Consider the following 20969-nt stretch of genomic DNA (forward strand, 5'->3'; position numbering starts at 1 on the left):
GAATTTTTTTAAGCTTTTCTTAGTCATAGGATCACTCTCGTTCAAATGTGGTCTCGATTCATTCATGTACCTTTCTTTTACACGGGTGTTACATAAATTTTCTCAACTTTTGTTCTCTCTAGACTTCCTATACGTCTTTTTTATCTCTATATTTTTAGAAAAACGATTATTTTGACCCAAACGTACATACAGTAAAAACCCATAATGTATATCATATTTCAATAATTTTTGAAACACGTCTGAAATAAAATAAACGTTTTAAAATTATAAAATTCATAATAATAAAAAATGATGATCTAGGTAAAAGAGTAGGATAGGAAGGACAAGACATATCCTATCTAATCTTAAAATTTGGTTCTAAAAAAGCATGATAATGTCTTTAGACATGCAAACACTCATCGTTGACCATCACTTTTTGTTAGAGCACAAGAAGTAATAGATTGGGTATTTATGGTATAGAAGGCTTCAAGTTGTTGCCACCATCTCCCCCACTTGCTTACCTATCCTTGCTTCAACATCACCTATTAAGGATTTTAGCTGGTTGGAATGCACTATGTGTTCATGTGTGTTCATATAAATAGTTTAACACCCTTTTTATTTTATATAAATGCCTTTCTACTTTGTGTGATAGTCCACGTCGGTTGAGAAGGAGAACGAAGCATTCTTTATGAGGGTGTGGAAACATCTCCCTCATTTTAAAACCTTGAGGAGAAGCCCCGAAAGAAAAGCTCAAATAGAACAATATCTGCTAACGATGGGTTTGAGCTGTTACCAATGGTATCAGAGCCAGACACTAGACGATGTACCAGCGAGGAGGCTGAGCCTCGAAGGGGGGTGGCCATGAGGCGATGTGCTAGTAAGGATACTGGGCCTTGAAGGGGGGTGGATTAGAGGATCCCACATCGATTGAAGAAAATAACGAGTGTCATCGAGGATGTTGGGTCCTGAAGGAGGGTAGAATGTGAGATCTCACATCGGTTGGAGAGATGAATGAGTCTCGAAGGGGGTGATCACGAGACAGTGTGCGACTCCAAAGGGAGGTGGATTGAAGGGTCCCACATCGATTGGAGAAAGGAATGAATGGCATTGAGGATGTTGGGCCCCGAAGGGGGTGGATTGTGAGATCTAACATCGGTTGAGGAGGAGGAGGAAACATTCGTTATTAGGGTGTGGAAACATCTCCCCCTAGTAGATGCGTTGTGTTTTAAAACCTTGATGGGAAGCTCAAAAGGGGAAAACTCAAAGAAAACAATACGTGCTAGCGGTGGATTTGTGCTATTAGACTTCAGACCCTCAAACTATTTCAACTTTAGCTTGTTACAATTTTGTTATAGTCATATACAGATGATAACGTCGGTTAAAGAGGTCATAGATAAAGATATCCACGGGACAAGATAGCCTTCTCCATCCACATCCCCGCACCCTCTTTCATCCTCCATCCCGTGAAAATCTCTACTTATTTCTGTGGGGATCGGAGTGAGGAATCCCCACATAGAATGCAAGAAGATCGAGTTTCCGACTGATATTTTTCCCATATTTTTATTCTTTTTAAAAAAATTAGTTCGCATAATTTCTATTTTTCTATCTAATTTGAAGATAAATACTTTTAATAGTTATGACTTGTAACAATTAAAAAAAAAAAAGAAAAAAAAAAAGAAAGGCGGGTCACAAATGCAAATAGAGAAAAGTTGTGACCTAAAAAGAAAAACAAAAAACGAAAAAGGATTTGGGACTAAACGGAACAAGGTGTAAACTTTAGGACGGAGAAAAGGGCCGAGAAAAATGGCGGCGAGACAGAAAGCGGTGGCGACGCTGCCGAATCTCATCAGAAGCATTAGAAAAGATCGCCGGAGACCTGGTCTCAGCCAGCCTCTACCGTCATTGAGACGCGCGTTTTCACTGTACGATCAGATCAATCTCATCGATAATGTTCCTGAAGATCAGCTTCGCTTTCAACGGTTCAACCCTAACTTTTTTTTTCTTTTTTTTTTTTCTCCTTTCGCATCAATTTCTTCCTCGATTTCATATTGTTGTTTCTTTCCTGTTGGAATTTAAGGTATACTGAGACGGGTTTCACTGTGAACGGACTTGATTATGAGGGGAGCTTGCTATGCGTTGGGAATTTGTTGATGTCTTGGAGTCCTAAGAAATTTTCGGAGATTACGCCTGAGAGGTTTGCTATGCATTTCTTCTTATTTAGTTTACAATATTTTGTTTACTAACTACTTCTTTTATGGTGATTGAAATGTATCTTTTGCAGCTTATCTATCTTCCAAATTATGCGGCCTATTCCAGGTAAAATCTGGTGTTGTGTTTGAATAAAGGATTGAATTATTGAACATTGTTTAAGTAGTTCAAATATTAATGTCTGGAGTTACCTAGTTTGACGTTTCTCTTGAGCTAGTTTTCTCTGAGTTTTCATTTCTTGGTTATGATATTTTTTCTTGTCTGTTAACGAGCAAGGTCCTTAATGGTTCGATCTCTCTGTGCCTGAGCACAAGACAAACTTCATAATTTGTTTCTTTTTGTAGTACTACCACATGTCACAGTAGAAATTCAAACTTCCAATTTTCGGAGAGTATACGGATATTGTGACACGCCGTTTTTTTGTTAAATCTAGGACACGGACATGGACGCGACAAGGACATGTTTATGAAAATATACAACTTTGAAAATGTTTATCATTTTTATACAAAAAGGAAATTACATCTTGTTTGATGTGTTTGATAAATATTGCGTCTATATTGATTTTGTACAACCAATGTCTAACATATTATTGTGCTAACTCGAACATAGATACACTAGTCAAACTAAAGTGTCCGTGCTTCTTAGTCTGGGATATATCAAAATATAATGTTAGCAGCCTGTGGATGACACATATATGGTGTACTTTTGTTGTTCATACTATTGATGGCTTCCTTTCTTAGGCATGCTTCTAATGTCTTAAGCTGCCCTGTTAACCAAATGTTGTATTTACTTTTCAACACTCAGTCATCACCGTAATGCATCTACTGTTCATATGTTGCTCTGTGCAAGCAAAATTTATTGATTTCTACCATTAGCTGATTACTTTTCTTCATATGAAAGCTTGATTATTTTCTCTCTAATTTCAGAAATTCTAGTGCTTGGCTGTGGGAGATATATTGAACCAGTTAATCCTCAATTGAGGCAGTTCATTCGTTCCACTGGCATGAAGTTGGAAGCTGTAGACTCGGTACTTACGGTTTGAAATTACGTCGGTTTGTTTTATAATTAGACCTGTTTATGGTATCGTAGAGATAAGATAAATATTTTTAATGCAACTCAAAATCTAGATATTGAGCTATTTTACGTGCCTGAGACTGATTGGTGGGAAAACGGTATATTCTTTTTTTAGGATAAGAAATAGTATTTTGTAACATTAACTATAAAACGAGGAGGGAAAAAACATCTACCAACCCTAGTGGCCTAGTCAAAAGAGATTGTAGAATCGTTACTGTATTGTCTGGTTAGGGATATCCCACATCGATTGTGGAGGAGAACGAAACACCTTTTACCTTTATAAGGGTGTGGAAACCTCTCCCTAGCAGAGATGTGTTTTAAAAACTTTGAGGGGAAGCTTGAAAGGGAAAGCCCAAAGAGGACAATATCTGCTAGTGGTGGGCTTGGACCATTACAAATGGCATCAGAGCAAGATATTGGGCGATATGTCAGCGGGGAGGCTTAACCCTGAAGGGGGTTGGCACGAGGCAGTGTGCCAGTAAGGACGCTGGGCCCCGAAAGGGGATGGATTGGGGGGTCTCACATCGATTGAAGAGAACAAGTGCCAGCAAGGACGTTGGACCTTGAAGGGGGGTGAATTGTAATATCCCACATCGGTTGGGGAGGAAAACGGAACACCCTTTATAAGGGTGTGGAACCCTCTCCCTAGCAGACACGTTTTAAAAACCTTGAGGGGAATTCTGAAAGGGAAAGTCCAAAGAGGACAATATCTGCTAGCGGTGGGCTTAGGCCGTTACAAGTAATCTGCTATGTTCCTTACAATCACTTCATCAGTTTGGTTCAAACTTCTTGGTACACACCTAAATATATTAATCAGATTTTGGAACTATATCAGGTCGCAAAAGAAACGAAACTAAGTGGGGGTGGAGTTGAGTAAGTTATCAATAACCATGATCATGTAGGGACTGATGTAGAAACCTCATCCATATTTATCTGTAAAATCAGGGTAATACGTACATAGGAATGAAACATGAGCTCTTATGGCAAAATGGACATTCTCTTTTTGCTGCATCCCTTGTGTTTTGATAATAATGAAGATACATGAAACGTGGTGTTATTGCTCATTATACCAACAAAATTGGGTTATTTGCAGAGAAATGCAGCATCAACATACAACATCTTAAATGAGGAAGGTAGAATTGTAGCTGCAGCTCTTCTGCCTTATGGAGTTTCTTCATGAATCCCAGAGGCAGATGAAGACATTCTTTATATGGATGCTTCTCAACTGCAGAGTTCTTCTCGGCCTCAAGCATTCCCAAAGTCATTTGTAGCATGACTGGCAAGTAATACTCTCTTTTTTTCTGTATGTACTGTGATTATCAAAACCTGCCATTCATTTTTTTCAGCAATAAGCATTTGGCGATTTATACACGTGCACGAAAATTAAGTACATATTTCCTGATTATCTTATCTTATCTTATCTTAGAAGCTGGCTCTTTCATATACCATTCCTTTTCGAGTTGTTCGTGGGAGTATGTTTAGAAATGATTTTGACATGTCTAAAATTGTCTTCCTTTTCGAGTGGTGGTGTCGGGTAATAGTTGAGGATCTAAACCACTTGGAAGGCGATTCACGAGTGGTTTTAGATGAGTAATTGAGATATCGACTTCTTATAATGAATTCCATTCTAAACATAATCTTTTTTGAACTTTACTTTATTTTATTCTAAGATTAAAAAAAAAAAAAAAGTACTATACTTTCTTTAAGGTTTTTTTAGCTTTCTATTTATTCTCTCAACATCTTTTTTCCCTTTCTTTCAACTATAATGCCTTTTAGCAATTTGATTATTCTAAAATTATTGTGGAAACGAACATTAACCATTCAAAAACGCTTTTAATTTGATCAAAATTGTGAAAAAAAAAAAACATTCAAAACAATTTATAATCAAACACTAAAGGTAATCAAATTACTTTGGCAAAATCACTAACTCAAAAATTGCAAGAGAATTTCTTGATTAATGTCATACTTTTGTAAACTATGATCGAAGTTGTGTATTTTTTTCTTCTTATTCACTACATGACAATCCATGAAAAAAAAAATAACAAAACTTTAATTAGTCATGTTATGTTTTTCATTTTGATGGTAATCAACATGTTTAGTTATTGGAACGAACAATTTTTATATTCTTAGACTATAACATAAGCTAAATACTTCATTCAAAATTTGGGATTTACGATTCATAAAACATAAAATCGTCAAATCCCGAGTTCTAAATCCATCCTGCACTCTAAACACGTTTTTTTTTTATCCTAAAACTGCGTGCCAAACGATCTAAACTTAGTTTCTACGAACTCAGGCCCTATTTAAATACTCATGCTGTAAAAAGGAAAAATAAGTATTATAAAAAAGTTGTGAAGAAAAAAAGATAATCCAATTATTTTCTAGATTGGATTCATGTCTCTCAATGTGTCGTTGAGGGTATGATGTCTTATCTAAGTTAGCTGATTTTTTTTTAGTTCAACGGTTACAGAAGTGAGAGATACAGATGAACCATTGCCCCCTTTAAGCTTATGTCAAATTGGCCGATTAGACTGCGTTTTTATGATCCATCCAAAATGTAAAGTCAAATTGTATCCTAGCTGTTCTACCATTACCACGCCATGTACCTTCTCTCAAATTTCTGGCTCTGAACTCGACTCATCATGTAGAAGAGACTCTGCGCCTCCGGGACCTCGACGTTGTTGGTTGGTTTGATTTTCATACTTCATGACATCCTGAGTTTCATTTTCATTGTCCTCCATCTTCATGAATTGGAACCCCATAATATACCGATACTCTCCTGTCCCGAGGCAACGAGAGCAGTAGCCAAGACCACTCCCACCACAAGCTCTACACCTGCAACAGTATTTAAAGGCGAGTTCATTTGATATCAAGTTTGGTAATGTGAAAAGAGATTACAATTATGATGTTTTCAGTTGAGAAAGAAAAGATCATAAACAATCATACCATTTTGGCCATTCCCCTTTTGGAAGCATTTCTAGGTGAACAGAATTTGTCCTCCCTAGTTTGAGAGCATATGAACATGTTACTTAAAGGGATTGAACAAATAAATTCAATTCTGTAACATAACATCTTGGAGGGAATGTGTGAGAGAAAGTGAGAGAGAGAGAGGAGAGAAACCTCTTCCACAACAGTCGTGACAATCAACTCTTCCACTTCCATGGCATATCGCACAAGGTGGATCTGGCTTCTTTCTTTTTTCTCTCCTAACATTTGACTGCAATGAAAGAGGAAACACTACCCTGATGACTAGGAAAACAAAATAAGGGCTTTGTATGAAACATTTAATGTTAAATCATTTATGTTTGGTTTTACACTTAATTGAATGATTAACGTAACAACCCAAGCCCACCGCTAGTAGATATTGTCCTCTTTAGGCTTTCCCTTTCGGGCTTCCTCTCAAGATTTTTTAAAACACATCTGCTAAGGAGAGGTTTCCACACCCTTACTAAGAATGCTTCGTTCTCCTCCCCAACCGATGTGGGATCTCACACTCCACCCCCTTCAAGACCCTTCGAGACCCTGTGTCCTACTGGCACTCGTTCCCTTCTCCAATTGATGTATGACCCCATCAATCCACCCCCTTTGCAGCCCAGCGTCCTTGCTGGCGCACCGTCTCGTGTCTACCCCCCTTCAGGGCTCAACCTCCTCACTAGCACATCGCCAAGTGTTTGGCTCTGATATCATTTGTAACAACTCAAGCCCACCACTAGCAAATATTGTCTTCTTTGGACTTTCTCTTTCGAGATTCCCCACAAGGTTTTTAAAATGCGTCTGCTAGGGAGAAGTTTCTACACCCTTATAAAGAACGTTTCGTTCTCCTCCCCAACCGATGTGAGATCTCACACTTAATGTCTGGTTTAAAAAGTTATTTAGGCTCATCAAATTACTAAAAAACATGGTTATTTATGTTCTAAAGTGATTTTTAGTCGATTATTCAACAAAACAACCTCCGAAGCAATTGACGTGACTGAGAATCACTTTTAAGTGATTTTGGATATTTTCAAAATCATGTTCACACCAATGCCAAAAATAACTATGTTGGAGGTGATTTCAGCAATGGAAAAAGCTACTCCCAAGCATGCTCCAACACTTGACCTCTTCTTCAACCGTCACTTGGTTCGATTAGTAAATCCCTCTCATTGTACTTCTTTATAACACTCCAAGTAAAATTCAGAAATAAAACACTTCCAGCCCTCTTATATGGAATGCAGAAAAACCAAGCACACACAACAGAGTACAAGTAGGAAATCATTTATATCAAAAGAAAAATTACTTGCAGAGTATATCATCGTGACCAGAACCTTAAAATTGAATAAACTAGGATCTATGTAGATTCAACAGTCTTCAGAACAAACAATTCATAAATGAATAATGAAACTACAATTGAAGTTACAATCAATAATACATATATTCCCTTGTAGACCTTTAATCTGAAATAGTATTTGGTAAATTAGTCACAGATTGTTCTATCAGACCCCAATCAAACAGCAGGTACAGCCATTTTCCTCATCAATAAACTAAACAGAAGCACAATTTTAGGTACTTTTCTGCTGAAAATACACCCTAACTTCAATTAAGAGCTGTAATCATTGTCCCATGTAGAGGAAGGGTCCAAAAAAGACTTAAAAATATGTCAAGTTGAAATAAGAAACCTTCATACATTAAGATAAGCTAAACCTCAAGAGAATTCAAGAGCAGAGAACAAAAACGGGCTTTGAATCTATGCAGTTTCAGAGATTTATAACACACACACACACACACACACACTCTTCAATAGAGAGTTCAGGAAATGAGATAAACGAAAGATTACAACGACAAGATTTTCAATCGAAATGGTTTAGTAACAAAAGCGAATAATTCCGGCCAAATGGAACAAAATGATTCACGCATTCCGCAGCCTAATCTCGCAGCCTAATCTCGAAGACCTAAAACAACAAGAATTCAAGTTTAGCGATGCGAATTACCTCAGTTCTGACTATCCAAGAAGGCTTTGGAATTGATAGACGGGGAAAAGAGGTTGAGTTCGAAGGAGGAATTACGCCATTTGAGTCTGTCGCTTTCAATTGAACGGCCGGTAGAACAATCGGCGTTGTTCTCGCCGCCATCCAGCACTTCCCGCCGACCTCCGTCGTTCAGTTTAGCCGTTCCGGTGAAACCCCAACCAGAGAATGAGCCTCCGTTTTGGTCTGTGGCGGTGACTGCAATCCCCTCCCGATGCTCTTGTGAGCATAATATTATTATTATTTTTTTTAATGACAAAACAAAAAATATTTATTTGTTTAAATTATAAAATTAAGGTTAATGGTTTTGTCAATTCAATTCTTAAATTTTATCTTTTAATTATTAATCCTATTACTTAAATAAAAATCCCTCCTCCCGTTCTCGTTAGTAAAAATTTGAAGTTCCGATCTTTTGATTAGGCGGTCTTTGCCACGTATGAGAGTTAAACACCTAAGTCCCGAGCAGGTATCAAATACCTGATTTTTACTTTTAAACTCGAACTTAAAAAAATGCATAGAAAAATCTTAAGAACTTAAAAGAAAATAGTGAAAAACTAAAAAAATTCGGTCAAAGTCAACCTAACCATTTTGTCCCGCTTCAAACTCGAGCTCAAAATGACCCAATCCTCTCTTTTCTTAGATCTTGATCGGGCCTTGGCTAATTCTTGGTCCATTTATCCATCGTCAAGGTTTAGGCCTTATTGGACTATTTTCCTTGATCTTTCAAAATAATTTCATAATTTACTCATTAAAAAAACGAAAGATAACATATGGAATAGGTTGAAGAGCGACATGAGAGGAAGAGAATTCCACTCAACCCAATTCTCCCTCCTCGGCCTCGGTAACAGGTCAAATCCATAGAGAACTATTCCCTTAACGAACGTTCGTCATGTACGCTCCCATCCGAGACTCTTCGGTTCAGTTTTAGTTTTGATTAATATCAATCTCAAGATCACCCACTACGCATTAAAGTATTTGTTGTACTTTTTAGTTACTTTGAACCGTGCAAAATAAAATGTGAGTGATAGTGGATATTCATTTTTTATTATATGAAAACTTCAAATTTTTATACCAAATATTTGTCGTATCAATTAATAAAACCCTACAATCAACATGTATTTGGACCCATATTTAATCTTTTCCCCTCAACATCTTGTCGAGAAATGGTTACACATTCATTGTGGTAAACATTAAATTTATTAATTATTGGTTGTATAAGAGATAAAAGACGGTTTGTGTAATAGCTCAAGCTTACAGCTTGCATATATTGTCCACTTTGACCCGTTACGTATCGCTATTAGTCTCACGGTTTTAAAACGTGTCTACTATGGACAGGGTCTAACCCTATTTCGACCAATACCTTGCATCATCCAGTGACTGATACCATGTGTAATAGCCCAAGTTGACTACTAGCAGATATAGGGAGAGGTAAAAATATCTTTGTATGATATTGTCCACCTTGAGCATAAGCTCTCATGACTTTGTTTTGGGCTTCTCCAAAATGCCTTATATCAATGGAGATGTATTCCTTACTTATAAACCCACGATCATTCCCTAAATTAGTCAATGTGGGACTCCTCTCCCAACAATCAACAATCCTCCCCTCGAACCAAGTACAATATAAAGTCTCTCCTAAGGCCTATGGAGCCCTTGAGTAGCCTTCCCTTAATTGAGACTCGACTCCTTTCTTTGGAGCCCTCAAACAAAGTACACCCTTTGTTCTTAGCTAATTTAAGGGCACGACTCTAATACCATATTAAGAATCACGACTCTTCACAATAGTATGATATTGTCGACTTTGAGCACAAGTTCTCAAAAGGGTATTTTTGAAACAATTTTGGGAACAGAAAAAGATCTTCATTAAAGGCTTAGTTTAATGAATAATTAAAATAGGTTATAATGTATATTATTGGTAGTACGGTTATTTTTGCAATAAAGTACATTAATTGTGATGAATTGTAGTTAGAAAGTGAGATGAACATAATTTATTGGTCTCGCAAAGCATTATTAATAAGATAGGGTGAGGTGGCCAATGGGTGTCTTCAAAATGAAGCTGTGTAAGCACGCAGCTAAGCACTTTTGATATCAATGCAAACAAGATGGGAGTTGTTCTTAGCTATGATGGTGATGAAATTCATCATAATTAGGGTTTTCTAAATTTTCTATCAATAAATGGAATGATTTTTTATTTATTTATTTATTTTGGTTTTAGATTTTTTGAATTAAATGAATGAATATCTGTCTCGTTAGCTCCTTAACTTTCAGGTTTATGTGGGTAACGGAACGAAGAAAATAAAATAAAAGAATAAATACCAACTATGATGTAAATCTCGTGAAAACAACTGTCCACGAACGCTACAAAACCTCGTGTCTTCAACTCGTAAATCATTCAAAAGCTCTCACACTCTCATCTATAGTGAATACACAGTAGGAATACAAAAAGATAAAAACGTTTCAATTCTCTGTTTGTGGGGTTATCTACTATTGTGAATGTTTGATTAATCCACCACACCTAAATGGTGTGAAAGTTATCTTATTTATAATCAAATAAATTACAAGGATATGGAAATAGTAATAAATGGAAATAACAATAAATGGAAAGATATCTATAGTAATAAGGCAAATATTAGATATTTGTCTTATAATAAAATATCAAATATAATATATACGAGAAAGTATAATTTATTACTAAATATCCTTAACAACTATAATAACACGAAAAGGGACTTGCGGTGATGTTTTGTGAGTCGAGAATATTTAACTTTAAAAAAAAAAAATTCAAAGATATCCTTATTGTTAGTACCACTTTTCATTGGAGATAATCCACTCCGTGTTGATAGACCAGTAAAAGAGTATTAATACAACTGTTAAAATTTTATGGGTATTTTTAGTAAACATATTTTTTAACTTTAAAAAATGGGACGTGTATTAATGATTTTTTTTAATTTAAGTTATTTTTTAAATAAAGTATTTGATGAAAAATAAAATTTAAATTTGTTGAAATAATTGTATTAATAGTTAACTCAATTATCAGATCGATGAACTCAATTGAATTTAATAAATTAGGAAGGAAGTGATCTATGTTATACAATTATGTTGGTTGGTACGGGATATTGATATCAGAGTCACCATAACTGTTTGAATGACCATTAGACTTTAGATTAGCCTAGCTTCTCGTGGTTTTTAAGATATTTTAAAAATTATATTTAGTGGTTATGATGGGAACAAACGTGTACACATTTAATAGTCTTTTTTATTTGAATCATTATTAGACCACCCGTGACATAGCAATCAATTCAAGAAAGTTGAAGTGAATTTAGCTCGATGGTAAATGACATATATGCTAGAGATATCTCGGGGTCGGGATGTGGAAGCCTTCTACACTCATGTCTCTGCCTTTTAGGCGAGGATTTTCCATCGAGAATTTGTGGGGATTGGGTTCGTGGTGGAATTTTTTTTAAAATATTCCTTTTGAAGAATTTTTTTTAATGGATAATTTTCATTTTTCGATATAATTTATAGAATATAATATTCAATTTAATTTCTCATTAATAAAATTAGAGATGTATATTTAACTCGTCCCAAATGGTAGCGTATTAATTTAAGTAAGTTAAAATAAACCAAGAAAAATATTATAATAGAAATGTATTATATTAATTTCATATACATGTCATAGTGCAACATGACATCTCATACACACATATCATCATAACATGACATGTTATCATAACGTAATGTATTGCCATACATCTCATTTCATCATAACATATCATAGCATCATAATATATCATATCATCATAGCATAACATATCATCATAGCATAACATATCATCATAGCATAACATATCATCATTACACATTATATCAAACACATGACATTGTAGGGACTACTGGGCATGTGTCATCATACATAAGACAATTCTTCTGATCGATGGTAGGGTCACTTACTTGATTGACCTTAGCCGACGTTCTATCCTATTTTCAAAATTTGTTTGACTTGTCCCTCGAAATTCGTAACGATCTACATGGAAACACTCCACTATATTAAAGACATCTATCTAACTCTTCCAATAGTCCTACGTCCTACATAATTACTTAAATTAATTAAACGAGACTTATACCAACCTTAATTACATTTAATAAGGTCAAATCTCGCGTTTCCAGTAAGTGCCGTTTCTGTTTTTTTTTTAATTATTTTTTATTCCATTACACTATAAAGTTCGAAATATAACAAATGAACGTAAGAATAACAAAAACAATGATTTCAACGGGTCTCTAAACAGTACATGATATGTTAAAATAATTCAAAAAATATTTGTCCATCTATACATAACGTAAACATATGCTAACATGACTATAATTAAATTGACATAAATCATATATCTTTAGCTAAGAGGTCTGATTATTCAAGTCTCCCACCTCACGTATTATTGAACTAAAAATTTATTAATCCCAACTTCAAAAAAGTTATACGGTAAGGCGAAAGAAGCTCTAGCAAACTCAAAGGATAAGGAAAAAAAGAAAGTAACCAAACAATCGGTCGAATCGATTTCGTTCGATAACGAAACGATCTTTGCAGTTCGTCATGGATGGAAGGTAGGGATGTCCACTCGACAAGGACGGGAAATCCCACTAATTTTTTCGTCTCTTTTTTGTAGGAATTTTTTTTTTTTTTTTGCTGGAAATTCGTGGAGATCAAATTTTGTTGAGATATAATATTTAGTGAATATATTATTTATGGAATATATCTTAGATATTTATTGTAATATTCTTTCCTTTATAATTTGATTTATAGTAAATTTTATTTTATTCTCAATATTTAATTAATTTATATTTAGTAGGTATTAGTTGTTCGCTTGTATCCTATTCAAAGCTAATAAATATCAATAAGACTACACCTTTCTGATTCTATTTTTATTTCTATTTCTTATTTTGCATATAATTTTTTTTTTCTGCTGTTTATTATTTTTTTTTAAAAAAATAATTATTTTAAAGTTTTCATTTTTTATATTATCATTATTAAAAATTATAAAAAAAATCCTAATAAATCAATATTAATTTCTAAAAATTCAAAATTTTATAACCATTAAAAAAAAATCAACCACAATTGTCTAAATATTATAATTTGAATTTCAAAATTAACCCTTTTTTTAATATATCAAAAAATATATATATATATATATATATATATATATATATATTAATATAGGTTGAAAATATATTTATATTAAACGGGATAAGACAAAAGATTAGACGGAGACAGGGAATATAATTCCTTTCCCAGCTCCATTTATGTAATGAAGAAAAAGTGTTCTTCCGTGCCTCTTCATTCCTCCCTATTTGAGGTAGGTCACCGCGAGACCGACTTTATAAATAAAGTGAACATCTTTATCCGAGTACAACTAAAATCCAGTTAACAAATACGAAATTTTGGGTTTAATTTTCTTACAACTGTATTTTCGTCTCTTTCATGAAAATTAAATTATTTGTTCTCCATAATAAATGAATAAACACTTTAAATAAAATAAAAAAAATGTTGCTTTCCTACAACTATTTTTTTGTCTATCCAATACAAATTTGAAACCTCCTCTCACAAGCTAACATCAATTTTATTATTTTGAAGATGACTTGTTTCAACCTAATTTGAGTAAATTAAATTTGAAATGATCGACTCATATCATTCGAATTCTACGTGTTCATATCATTCGAATACTCGATCTTTTTCAAAATCTTGTTTTTCAAGTAATAATAGGAATGTACTTTAACAAGTAATGAGCAGGTTGTTAGTTACGTCATAGGTAAATGTGGAAGTTATGTTACGGGATGTAACAACTCATGTTCAGGATTTTGATTAAGATTTGGAATCCCGATTCTGCATCTAATGGTCAGGACATTCTCCTGCCACATAATCTGCTCGCTTCTAAAAGTGAAAACTATCATTACAGACCAACATCTGTCCTCCCAACATGTTTTGTCTCCCTCACATGCTTAATTATAAAATGACTTCAAACAAAACATGTTTAATTATAGAGTTTCTATGTCTGAACCACGGAACCTGTATCTTGTTGAAGTAATTTTTATTTCTTTAATTTTTTGTCCGTCATCTTATCCTATCATCCCAAAATTTTAATTCTTTTTTTAAAAATATTTATTAAAAAAAAAAAAATTATCCCAACCATCAATAACACATCATTAATTCAAAACAAACCACCCTCAATGAACATCTGTCCAATTTGGTAATTTCACTCTCTCTAGTCCAAGTCTCTCTCTATATAACCATGAGCGTTGCCATGGAAAAAGCACAAGCTCCAAGCTCTACAACAATGGCGACCACACCAGGCATTCTCACAGATTGGCCATGGAAGCCACTCGGAAGTTTTAAGGTATGCACGTACGTATACACGAACGTTCGTATATGATTCAAATCTCTAATCTTTTCATAGAATCTGTTTGACCTTAACGATTTGATTGATATATAAACGACATGGTCTTGATGGATTTTTTTGGGTTGATATGAATAATGTAGTACGTGCTTTTGGCTCCGTGGGCGATTCATAGCTCGTACTTGTATTTCAACGGGGACGAAGAGAAGAGAGATTTGAGTTATTTTCTTATATTTCCATTTCTATTGGTGAGAATGCTTCACAATCAAATTTGGATCTCTCTCTCACGTTACCAAACCGCTAAAGGAAGCAAACGAATCGTCGATAAACCGATTGAGTTCGAACAGGTTGATAGAGAAAGTTCATGGTTAGTTCCTTTTTTCCTCTTTCTCTCTCTAGACTCGTTAGTTTCGTAAATTTAATACTCGATATTACGTAACCATTAAATAGTCTACTAATTTTTTAATTTTTTAAAATTAAGCTCGTGAACTACACTACTTCTAAAATGGAGCTAAAAAATTTATTCGGGGATAAAAATCTATTAGAAGTCATAAAATTGTTTATTAGTTACAGTCTGGTAAAACCCTTTGATAGATTTAGAGATGTCCATTTAACTCTGAACAGAGTAGGAAATCCGGAGTTAAATGTGCCCGAGTCTCCATCCTGCCTAGCGGAGCTTACTTGGTGATGGTTTTTACAGGGATGACCAGATATTGTTCAATGGGTTGCTGCTTTACATGGGGAGGATGGCACTGAAGAGTGAAAATCTACCGTTTTGGAGGACGGACGGGGTGGTTATGACGGCGCTGCTGCACGCCGGTCCGGTGGAGTTTTTGTACTACTGGTTTCACAGAGCCCTTCATCACCATTTTCTCTATTCTCGCTACCATTCTCACCACCATTCATCCATTGTTTCCGAGCCCATTACGTGTAATTTTTCTCTCCTCTTTTTTAACTCGATCGAATTTAAATTTGTAACGAAATCAACTCGAAGTCGTATGGATGGAGAATCCAACTGGGATTTTATTAGATGTGGTAGAGATATTCATTGAATCCGAGAATCTACTCGAAACGGGCTGAAAAATTACCATTTAGATGGAGAATGAGAGAGGGAGTGTAGAGAGATTTCTCCCTGTTAATAGAATTGGGACTAGGTGTGAGATCCACGTTGGTTGGAGAGGAGAACAAAACATTCTTTACAAAGGTGTGGAAACCTCTCCATAGAAGACGCGTTTTTTCAAGGAAAACACAGAAGAGAAAGCCCAAAGAGGATAATATCTGTTAGTGGTGGGCTTGTGCTGTTACAAATGGTATCAGAGCCAGACACGGGACGGTGTGCCAGTGAGAACACTGAGCCTCGAAGGAGGGTGGACACTAGGAGCTGTGCAGCAAGGACCTGGTTTGGGGCGTGGATTGTGAGATCGTAGATCGATTGAAGAGAGATCTCACATCTATTGGAGAGAGGAATGCGTGCCAGCGAGAACGCTAGACCCCAAAAGGGGGTGGATTGTGAGATCCCACCTCGGTTGGAGAGAAGAACAAATCATTCTTTATTAGAGTGTAGAAACCTCTCCCACGCGTTTTAAAACCTTGCGGGAAAGCTAGGGGTAGACTTGGCTGTTAGCTCGAGACAATATCTGCAAGCAGTGAGCTTAGACAGTTACACGAAACCTTAATAATTTGAAATGTTTATAAATGATTGTAATTTAAGATTTGGTTTTGCAGCTGTGACACATCCATTTGCAGAACACATAGTGTATTTCTTGTTGTTTGCAATACCATTGTTGACGACAGTGCTGACAGAAACAGCTTCAATTGTCTCCTTTTCTCTTTATGTGATGTTCATTGATTTCATGAACAATATGGGCCACTGCAACTTCGAGCTTGTTCCTAAGATCCTCTTCATCATCTTCCCTCCTCTTAAATATCTCATCTACACCCCCTCGTAAGTCTCTCTCTCATTTATTACGCTTCGTTACAAAGCTATCATTTCATAAACCCGATCAATTCAATCTAAATTTTAATAGTCGTGTTGGGTACGGCTTAGAATCGTAAAAAAGTTTTTTTTAAAAAAAAAATTGAGTATAGTAAGAGCTTAGACTAGCGTTTGTCAGTCAATTTGAGTATAGTTCAATTAGTATACATGATCTAGAATTTCGAGGTCGGATTTAACGAGATTTTGAATGCAGGTACCATTCGCTTCACCACACCCAATTCAGAACAAACTTGAGTCTATTTATGCCTATATATGACTACATCTATGGGACATGGGATAAGAGTACAGAGAGTTTGTACGAGAATTCATTGTCAAGAGCAAAGGAAGTGCCTCATGTGGTTCATTTGAGCCATTTGACAACCCCACAATCCATTTACCACATGAGGCTTGGCTTTGCAGCGGTGGCTTCTAAGCCCTTTGCCACAAAATGGAGGCTGAGCCTGCTTTGGCCTTTCACTTGCTTGTCTGTGATTGTCACTTGCTTCTTTGGACGCACTTTTGTCTCTGAGAGGAACACATTCAAGGCTCTCAAATTGCAATCTTGGGTCCTCCCTAGATTCAATCTTCAAGTAAGCAATAGTTATTAACGTCAAAAATAATTGAGATCCCACGTCGGTTGGGGAGGAGAATGAAACGCCCTTTATAAAGGTGTGGAAATCTCTCCCTATAGTAGATGCGTTTTAAAAACCTTGAAGAGAAGCCCGAAAGGGAAAGTAAAAAAATAATAATATTTGCTAGTAGTAGGCTTGGACCTGTACAAATGATATTAGAGCCAGACATCGGACGATGTGCCAGTGAGGAGGCTGTTCCCCGAAGGGAAGTAGACACATGGTGGTGTGCTAGTAAGGACGTTGGGTTCCGAAAGGGGGTGGATTTGGTGGGAGTCCCACATCGATTGGAGAAAGGAAGAGTGACAGCGAGGACGTTGGACCCCCAAGTGAGTAGATTGTGAAATCCACATCAGTTGGGGAGGAGAACTGAAACACCCTTTATAATGGTGTGGAAACCTCTCTCTAGTAGACGCGTTTTAAATACCTTGAAGGGAAGCCAGAAAGGGAAGTAAAAAAAGGACAATATTTGCATATCTGCTACGGTGGACCTGAGCCATTACAAATGATATTAGAGCTAGACACCGGGCGATGTGCAAGCGAGGAGGCTGTTCCCCAAATGGAGTAAGCACGAGGTAGTGTGTCAGCAAGGACACTAGGCCTTGAAGCGGGGGGATTTGGTGGGGGTCCCACATCGATTGGAGAAAGGAATGAGTGCCAACTAGGATGTTGGACTCCGAAGGGAGGTGAATTGTAAGATCCCACGTCAGTAGGGGAGGAGAACGAAACATCCTTTATAAGGGCGTGAAAACCTCTCCCTAGCAGACGTGTTTTAAAAACTTCGAAGGAAAACCCGCAAAAGGAAAGCCCAAAAATGACAATATCGATTAGTTGTGAACTTGGGCCGTTACAAATAAGCTACCAACTTTGAAATCAACATCGAAAACGGAAAATAATTTGAAATTTCTTTGTGTTTTTTTGCATGGGTTTTGAAGTATTTCATGGAATGGAGAAGAGAAGCCATCAACAACATGATAGAAGCAGCAATTTTAGATGCTGATCAAAAGGGAGTCAAGGTTCTAAGCTTAGGCCTTTTGAATCAGGCAAGCCACTAATTAATAGGCCATTCTATTACACCCACATTCATTTACCAACAAAAACTTAACCATTTTGATCATGATTGTATGCAGGGAAAAGAGCTAAATGAATATGGAGAGCTTTACATACAAAAACATCCAAAATTGAAACTAAAATTGGTTGATGGAAGCAGCTTAGCAGCTGCTATTGTGGTCAATACCATCCCCAAAGGCACAACCCAAGTGCTTCTTAGAGGGAACCTTTCTAAGGTCGCTTATGCCGTCGCAGACGCTCTATGTCATATGGGTTTGCAGGTCCGTCCTAATCGAGTATATGTTTTAACTAAATGAATTATGTTTATGTTTGATAACTCTCTTAACTAAATGAATTATGTTTATGTTTGATAACTCTCTCTTATAAATTATTAGGTGGGTACCTTATACGAAAACGAGTATCAGAAGCTTAAATCGAAGATTACTATCGGTTCTAACAACTTGATCGTCACGAAAATTACTACTCACCAGGTAAATATTGAACCATCGAACGAGAAAAATATAGGTAAAGATAAGTTTTTTTTTTTTTTTTTGTTAAGGGAAGTATATTTGACAGATATGGATAGTGGGAGATGGATTGGAAGAGTTTGAACAACTAAATGCACCAAAAGGGACAATTTTTATTCCCTTTTCACAATTTCCTCCAAAGAGACTTAGGAGAGATTGCTATTATCACATCACTCCTTCCATGAAAGTTCCTTCTTGTTTCGAGAACGTTGACTCATGTGAGGTTAGTTCTTATCAGTTTTTATGTGAATTTACGTGATATCAAATTTTAAGGATGAAAATGAAACTTTTCGATGACTAGAACATAACGTACTAAGATTTTTGTTTGGTTATAGAATTGGTTGCCGAGAAGAGTGATGAGCGCGTGGCGAATGGCCGGGATATTGCATGCTTTGGAAGGAAGAGAGATGCATGAGGTTGGAGAAACAATGTTGAGTTTGGAGGATGCATGGAAGGCAAGCCTTCAAAATGGGTTTATTCCTTTGGAGATTTCTTCATCTTCCTTCTAAAACCCTCCAAAAAGCACACATTGGGATTATTTTAGTACTAATAGTTATTAAGAGAACTTTTGGTGTTTGTGTTTTTATTTCATGATCCTAATAATATTTTGCTATTACTATAAATTTTATGTCTTAGAAGGTAACGAAATGTTCTATTGAACTGATTGAACTAATATAACAAATATAGTGATATACGTGTTATAGTTTGTGAGATCCCACGTCAGTTGAAGAGGAGGACGAAACATTTCTTATAAAGGTGTGTAAACTTCTCCCTAATAGACGCGTTTTAAAACTTTGAGAAGAATCCTAAAGGGTAAGGTCAAATATGACAATATTTGTTAGCAACGAGCTATTACAAATGACATTAGAGTCAGACATCGAGCGGTGTATCAGAGAGGACGCTGGCCCTAAGGGGGGTGGATTGTAAGATTCTACATTGGTTGGAGAGGGGAACAAAGTATTCCTTGTAAGGGTGTGGAAACCTCTACCTAATAGACGCATTTTAAAACCTTGTGCCAACCACTGGTTTGGGCTGTTACAAATGATATTAGAGTCAAACACTGGACGATGTGCCAACGAGGACGCTGACCCTTAAGGGGGCTGGATCGTAAGATCTCACATCGGTTGGAGAAGAGAATGAAGCATTCTTTATAAGGATATGGTAACCTCTACCTAGTAGATGTGTTTTAAAATCTTGAGAGGAAGTTTGGAATGGAAAGTACTGAAAGGACAATATATGCTAGCAGTAGGTTTGGGTTATTACAAATGATATCAGAGCCAAACACCGAACGGTGTGCCAGTAAGGACGCTAGCCCCAAAGGGAGTGGATTGCGAGATCTCACATCGGTTGGAGAAGGAACGAAGTATTCCTTGTAAGGGTATGGAAACCTCTCCCTAGTAGGGAAAACCATAAGAAGACAATATCTCCTAGCGGTGGGATTAGGCTGTTACATAACTTTAATGAATTTTTTAGATTTTATTCAACATGGTTTGAGTTTAGTTTCAAATTTTTAGTTCGTTCGATCGTATAAGATCGGTAGCTATACTATGAGGCTAGCTCTAATCAACACTTCCTACTGCCATGGCTGCCAATGGTACAAGGCTTTGATCTTTTTCACTAGCTTTTCCTTGCCATTTAGTTCTTGGCCCTGTTCATACATGTTCATACACTCCATGATGCACACTCCATGTTCATACATGCCAAAGCGTGCCATATACTAGTCCCAAATTCAACCCTATTCCTTCCATGATGCATTATTGTTGCCTACTTAGTAGAAGGCCATGGATGATGAACCTTCCGCCCTCCAACGCGACCATTACTAGTCCTTAAGGTTAGGATCGCACAACAATGTATACATTCGATCTAGATGAATACAAAGACATGAGAGATAAATGCAAAGAGGAATATTGACTAAAAATTTATATGGATGACTTCAGGTACGTACCGTAAGAGAGAATACAAACAATGCAGTACATTTTCAAAGTACTGCCTATGGGCTATATTAGCTTTTTCTTTCATTTTTTGACGTGAGTTTGTCATAGTTGTATTTCTTTAACTGTGTAGCGTCATGATCTTGACACGCTAACGTCAAGTCTTAGGGGGAAACTCAAGTCTCATTCATATTTTTCGCCCTACTTTTT

General features: G+C 36.2%; 3 protein-coding genes across 3 annotated transcripts; 2 read left to right on the top strand and 1 right to left on the bottom strand.

The window, feature by feature from the left end:
- The first annotated feature begins 1686 nt into the window (after positions 1 to 1686).
- LOC111464400 (NADH dehydrogenase [ubiquinone] 1 alpha subcomplex assembly factor 3-like) lies at positions 1687 to 4668 on the top strand. The gene is made up of 5 exons (XM_023108598.1): positions 1687 to 1958; positions 2057 to 2173; positions 2261 to 2295; positions 3114 to 3214; positions 4355 to 4668. The coding sequence occupies exons 1-5, from the start codon at positions 1783 to 1785 to the stop codon at positions 4439 to 4441; spliced, it is 516 nt and encodes a 171-aa protein (XP_022964366.1). The 5' UTR covers positions 1687 to 1782; the 3' UTR covers positions 4442 to 4668.
- Positions 4669 to 5627: 959 nt separating this feature from the next.
- On the bottom strand, positions 5628 to 8493 carry LOC111464401. Its single transcript, XM_023108599.1, has 4 exons — positions 8229 to 8493; positions 6382 to 6478; positions 6208 to 6262; positions 5628 to 6096 (listed from the first exon to the last, which is right to left on the bottom strand). Exons 1-4 carry the CDS (start codon positions 8367 to 8369, stop codon positions 5874 to 5876), a joined length of 516 nt encoding a protein of 171 aa, XP_022964367.1. The 5' UTR covers positions 8370 to 8493; the 3' UTR covers positions 5628 to 5873.
- Positions 8494 to 14559: 6066 nt separating this feature from the next.
- LOC111464399 (protein ECERIFERUM 1-like) lies at positions 14560 to 19471 on the top strand. Its single transcript, XM_023108597.1, has 10 exons — positions 14560 to 14647; positions 14791 to 15014; positions 15348 to 15577; positions 16373 to 16592; positions 16837 to 17212; positions 18187 to 18294; positions 18382 to 18582; positions 18697 to 18792; positions 18878 to 19051; positions 19164 to 19471. Exons 1-10 carry the CDS (start codon positions 14588 to 14590, stop codon positions 19335 to 19337), a joined length of 1863 nt encoding a protein of 620 aa, XP_022964365.1. The 5' UTR covers positions 14560 to 14587; the 3' UTR covers positions 19338 to 19471.
- The last annotated feature ends 1498 nt before the right edge of the window (positions 19472 to 20969 follow it).

This window comes from Cucurbita moschata, unplaced genomic scaffold (assembly GCF_002738365.1).
Source record: "Cucurbita moschata cultivar Rifu unplaced genomic scaffold, Cmos_1.0 Cmo_Scf00030, whole genome shotgun sequence".
In the NCBI taxonomy this organism is placed as follows: Eukaryota; Viridiplantae; Streptophyta; class Magnoliopsida; order Cucurbitales; family Cucurbitaceae; genus Cucurbita; species Cucurbita moschata.

Excerpts from the sequence above, each read along its gene's own strand:
- LOC111464400 (XM_023108598.1), top strand. The coding sequence starts at position 1,783 with ATGGCGGCGAGACAGAAAGCGGTGGCGACGCTGCCGAATCTCATCAGA. Across the intron at positions 1,959-2,056 it reads GATCAGCTTCGCTTTCAACG|GTATACTGAGACGGGTTTCA; the intron begins GTTCAACCCTAA and ends TTGGAATTTAAG. Across the intron at positions 2,174-2,260 it reads TCGGAGATTACGCCTGAGAG|CTTATCTATCTTCCAAATTA; the intron begins GTTTGCTATGCA and ends TATCTTTTGCAG.
- LOC111464401 (XM_023108599.1), bottom strand. The coding sequence starts at position 8,369 with ATGGCGGCGAGAACAACGCCGATTGTTCTACCGGCCGTTCAATTGAAA. Across the intron at positions 6,479-8,228 it reads CTTGGATAGTCAGAACTGAG|TCAAATGTTAGGAGAGAAAA; the intron begins GTAATTCGCATC and ends CTTTCATTGCAG. Across the intron at positions 6,263-6,381 it reads TCACGACTGTTGTGGAAGAG|GGAGGACAAATTCTGTTCAC; the intron begins GTTTCTCTCCTC and ends CTCTCAAACTAG.
- LOC111464399 (XM_023108597.1), top strand. The coding sequence starts at position 14,588 with ATGGCGACCACACCAGGCATTCTCACAGATTGGCCATGGAAGCCACTC. Across the intron at positions 15,578-16,372 it reads TGTTTCCGAGCCCATTACGT|CTGTGACACATCCATTTGCA; the intron begins GTAATTTTTCTC and ends TTGGTTTTGCAG. Across the intron at positions 19,052-19,163 it reads AGAACGTTGACTCATGTGAG|AATTGGTTGCCGAGAAGAGT; the intron begins GTTAGTTCTTAT and ends GTTTGGTTATAG.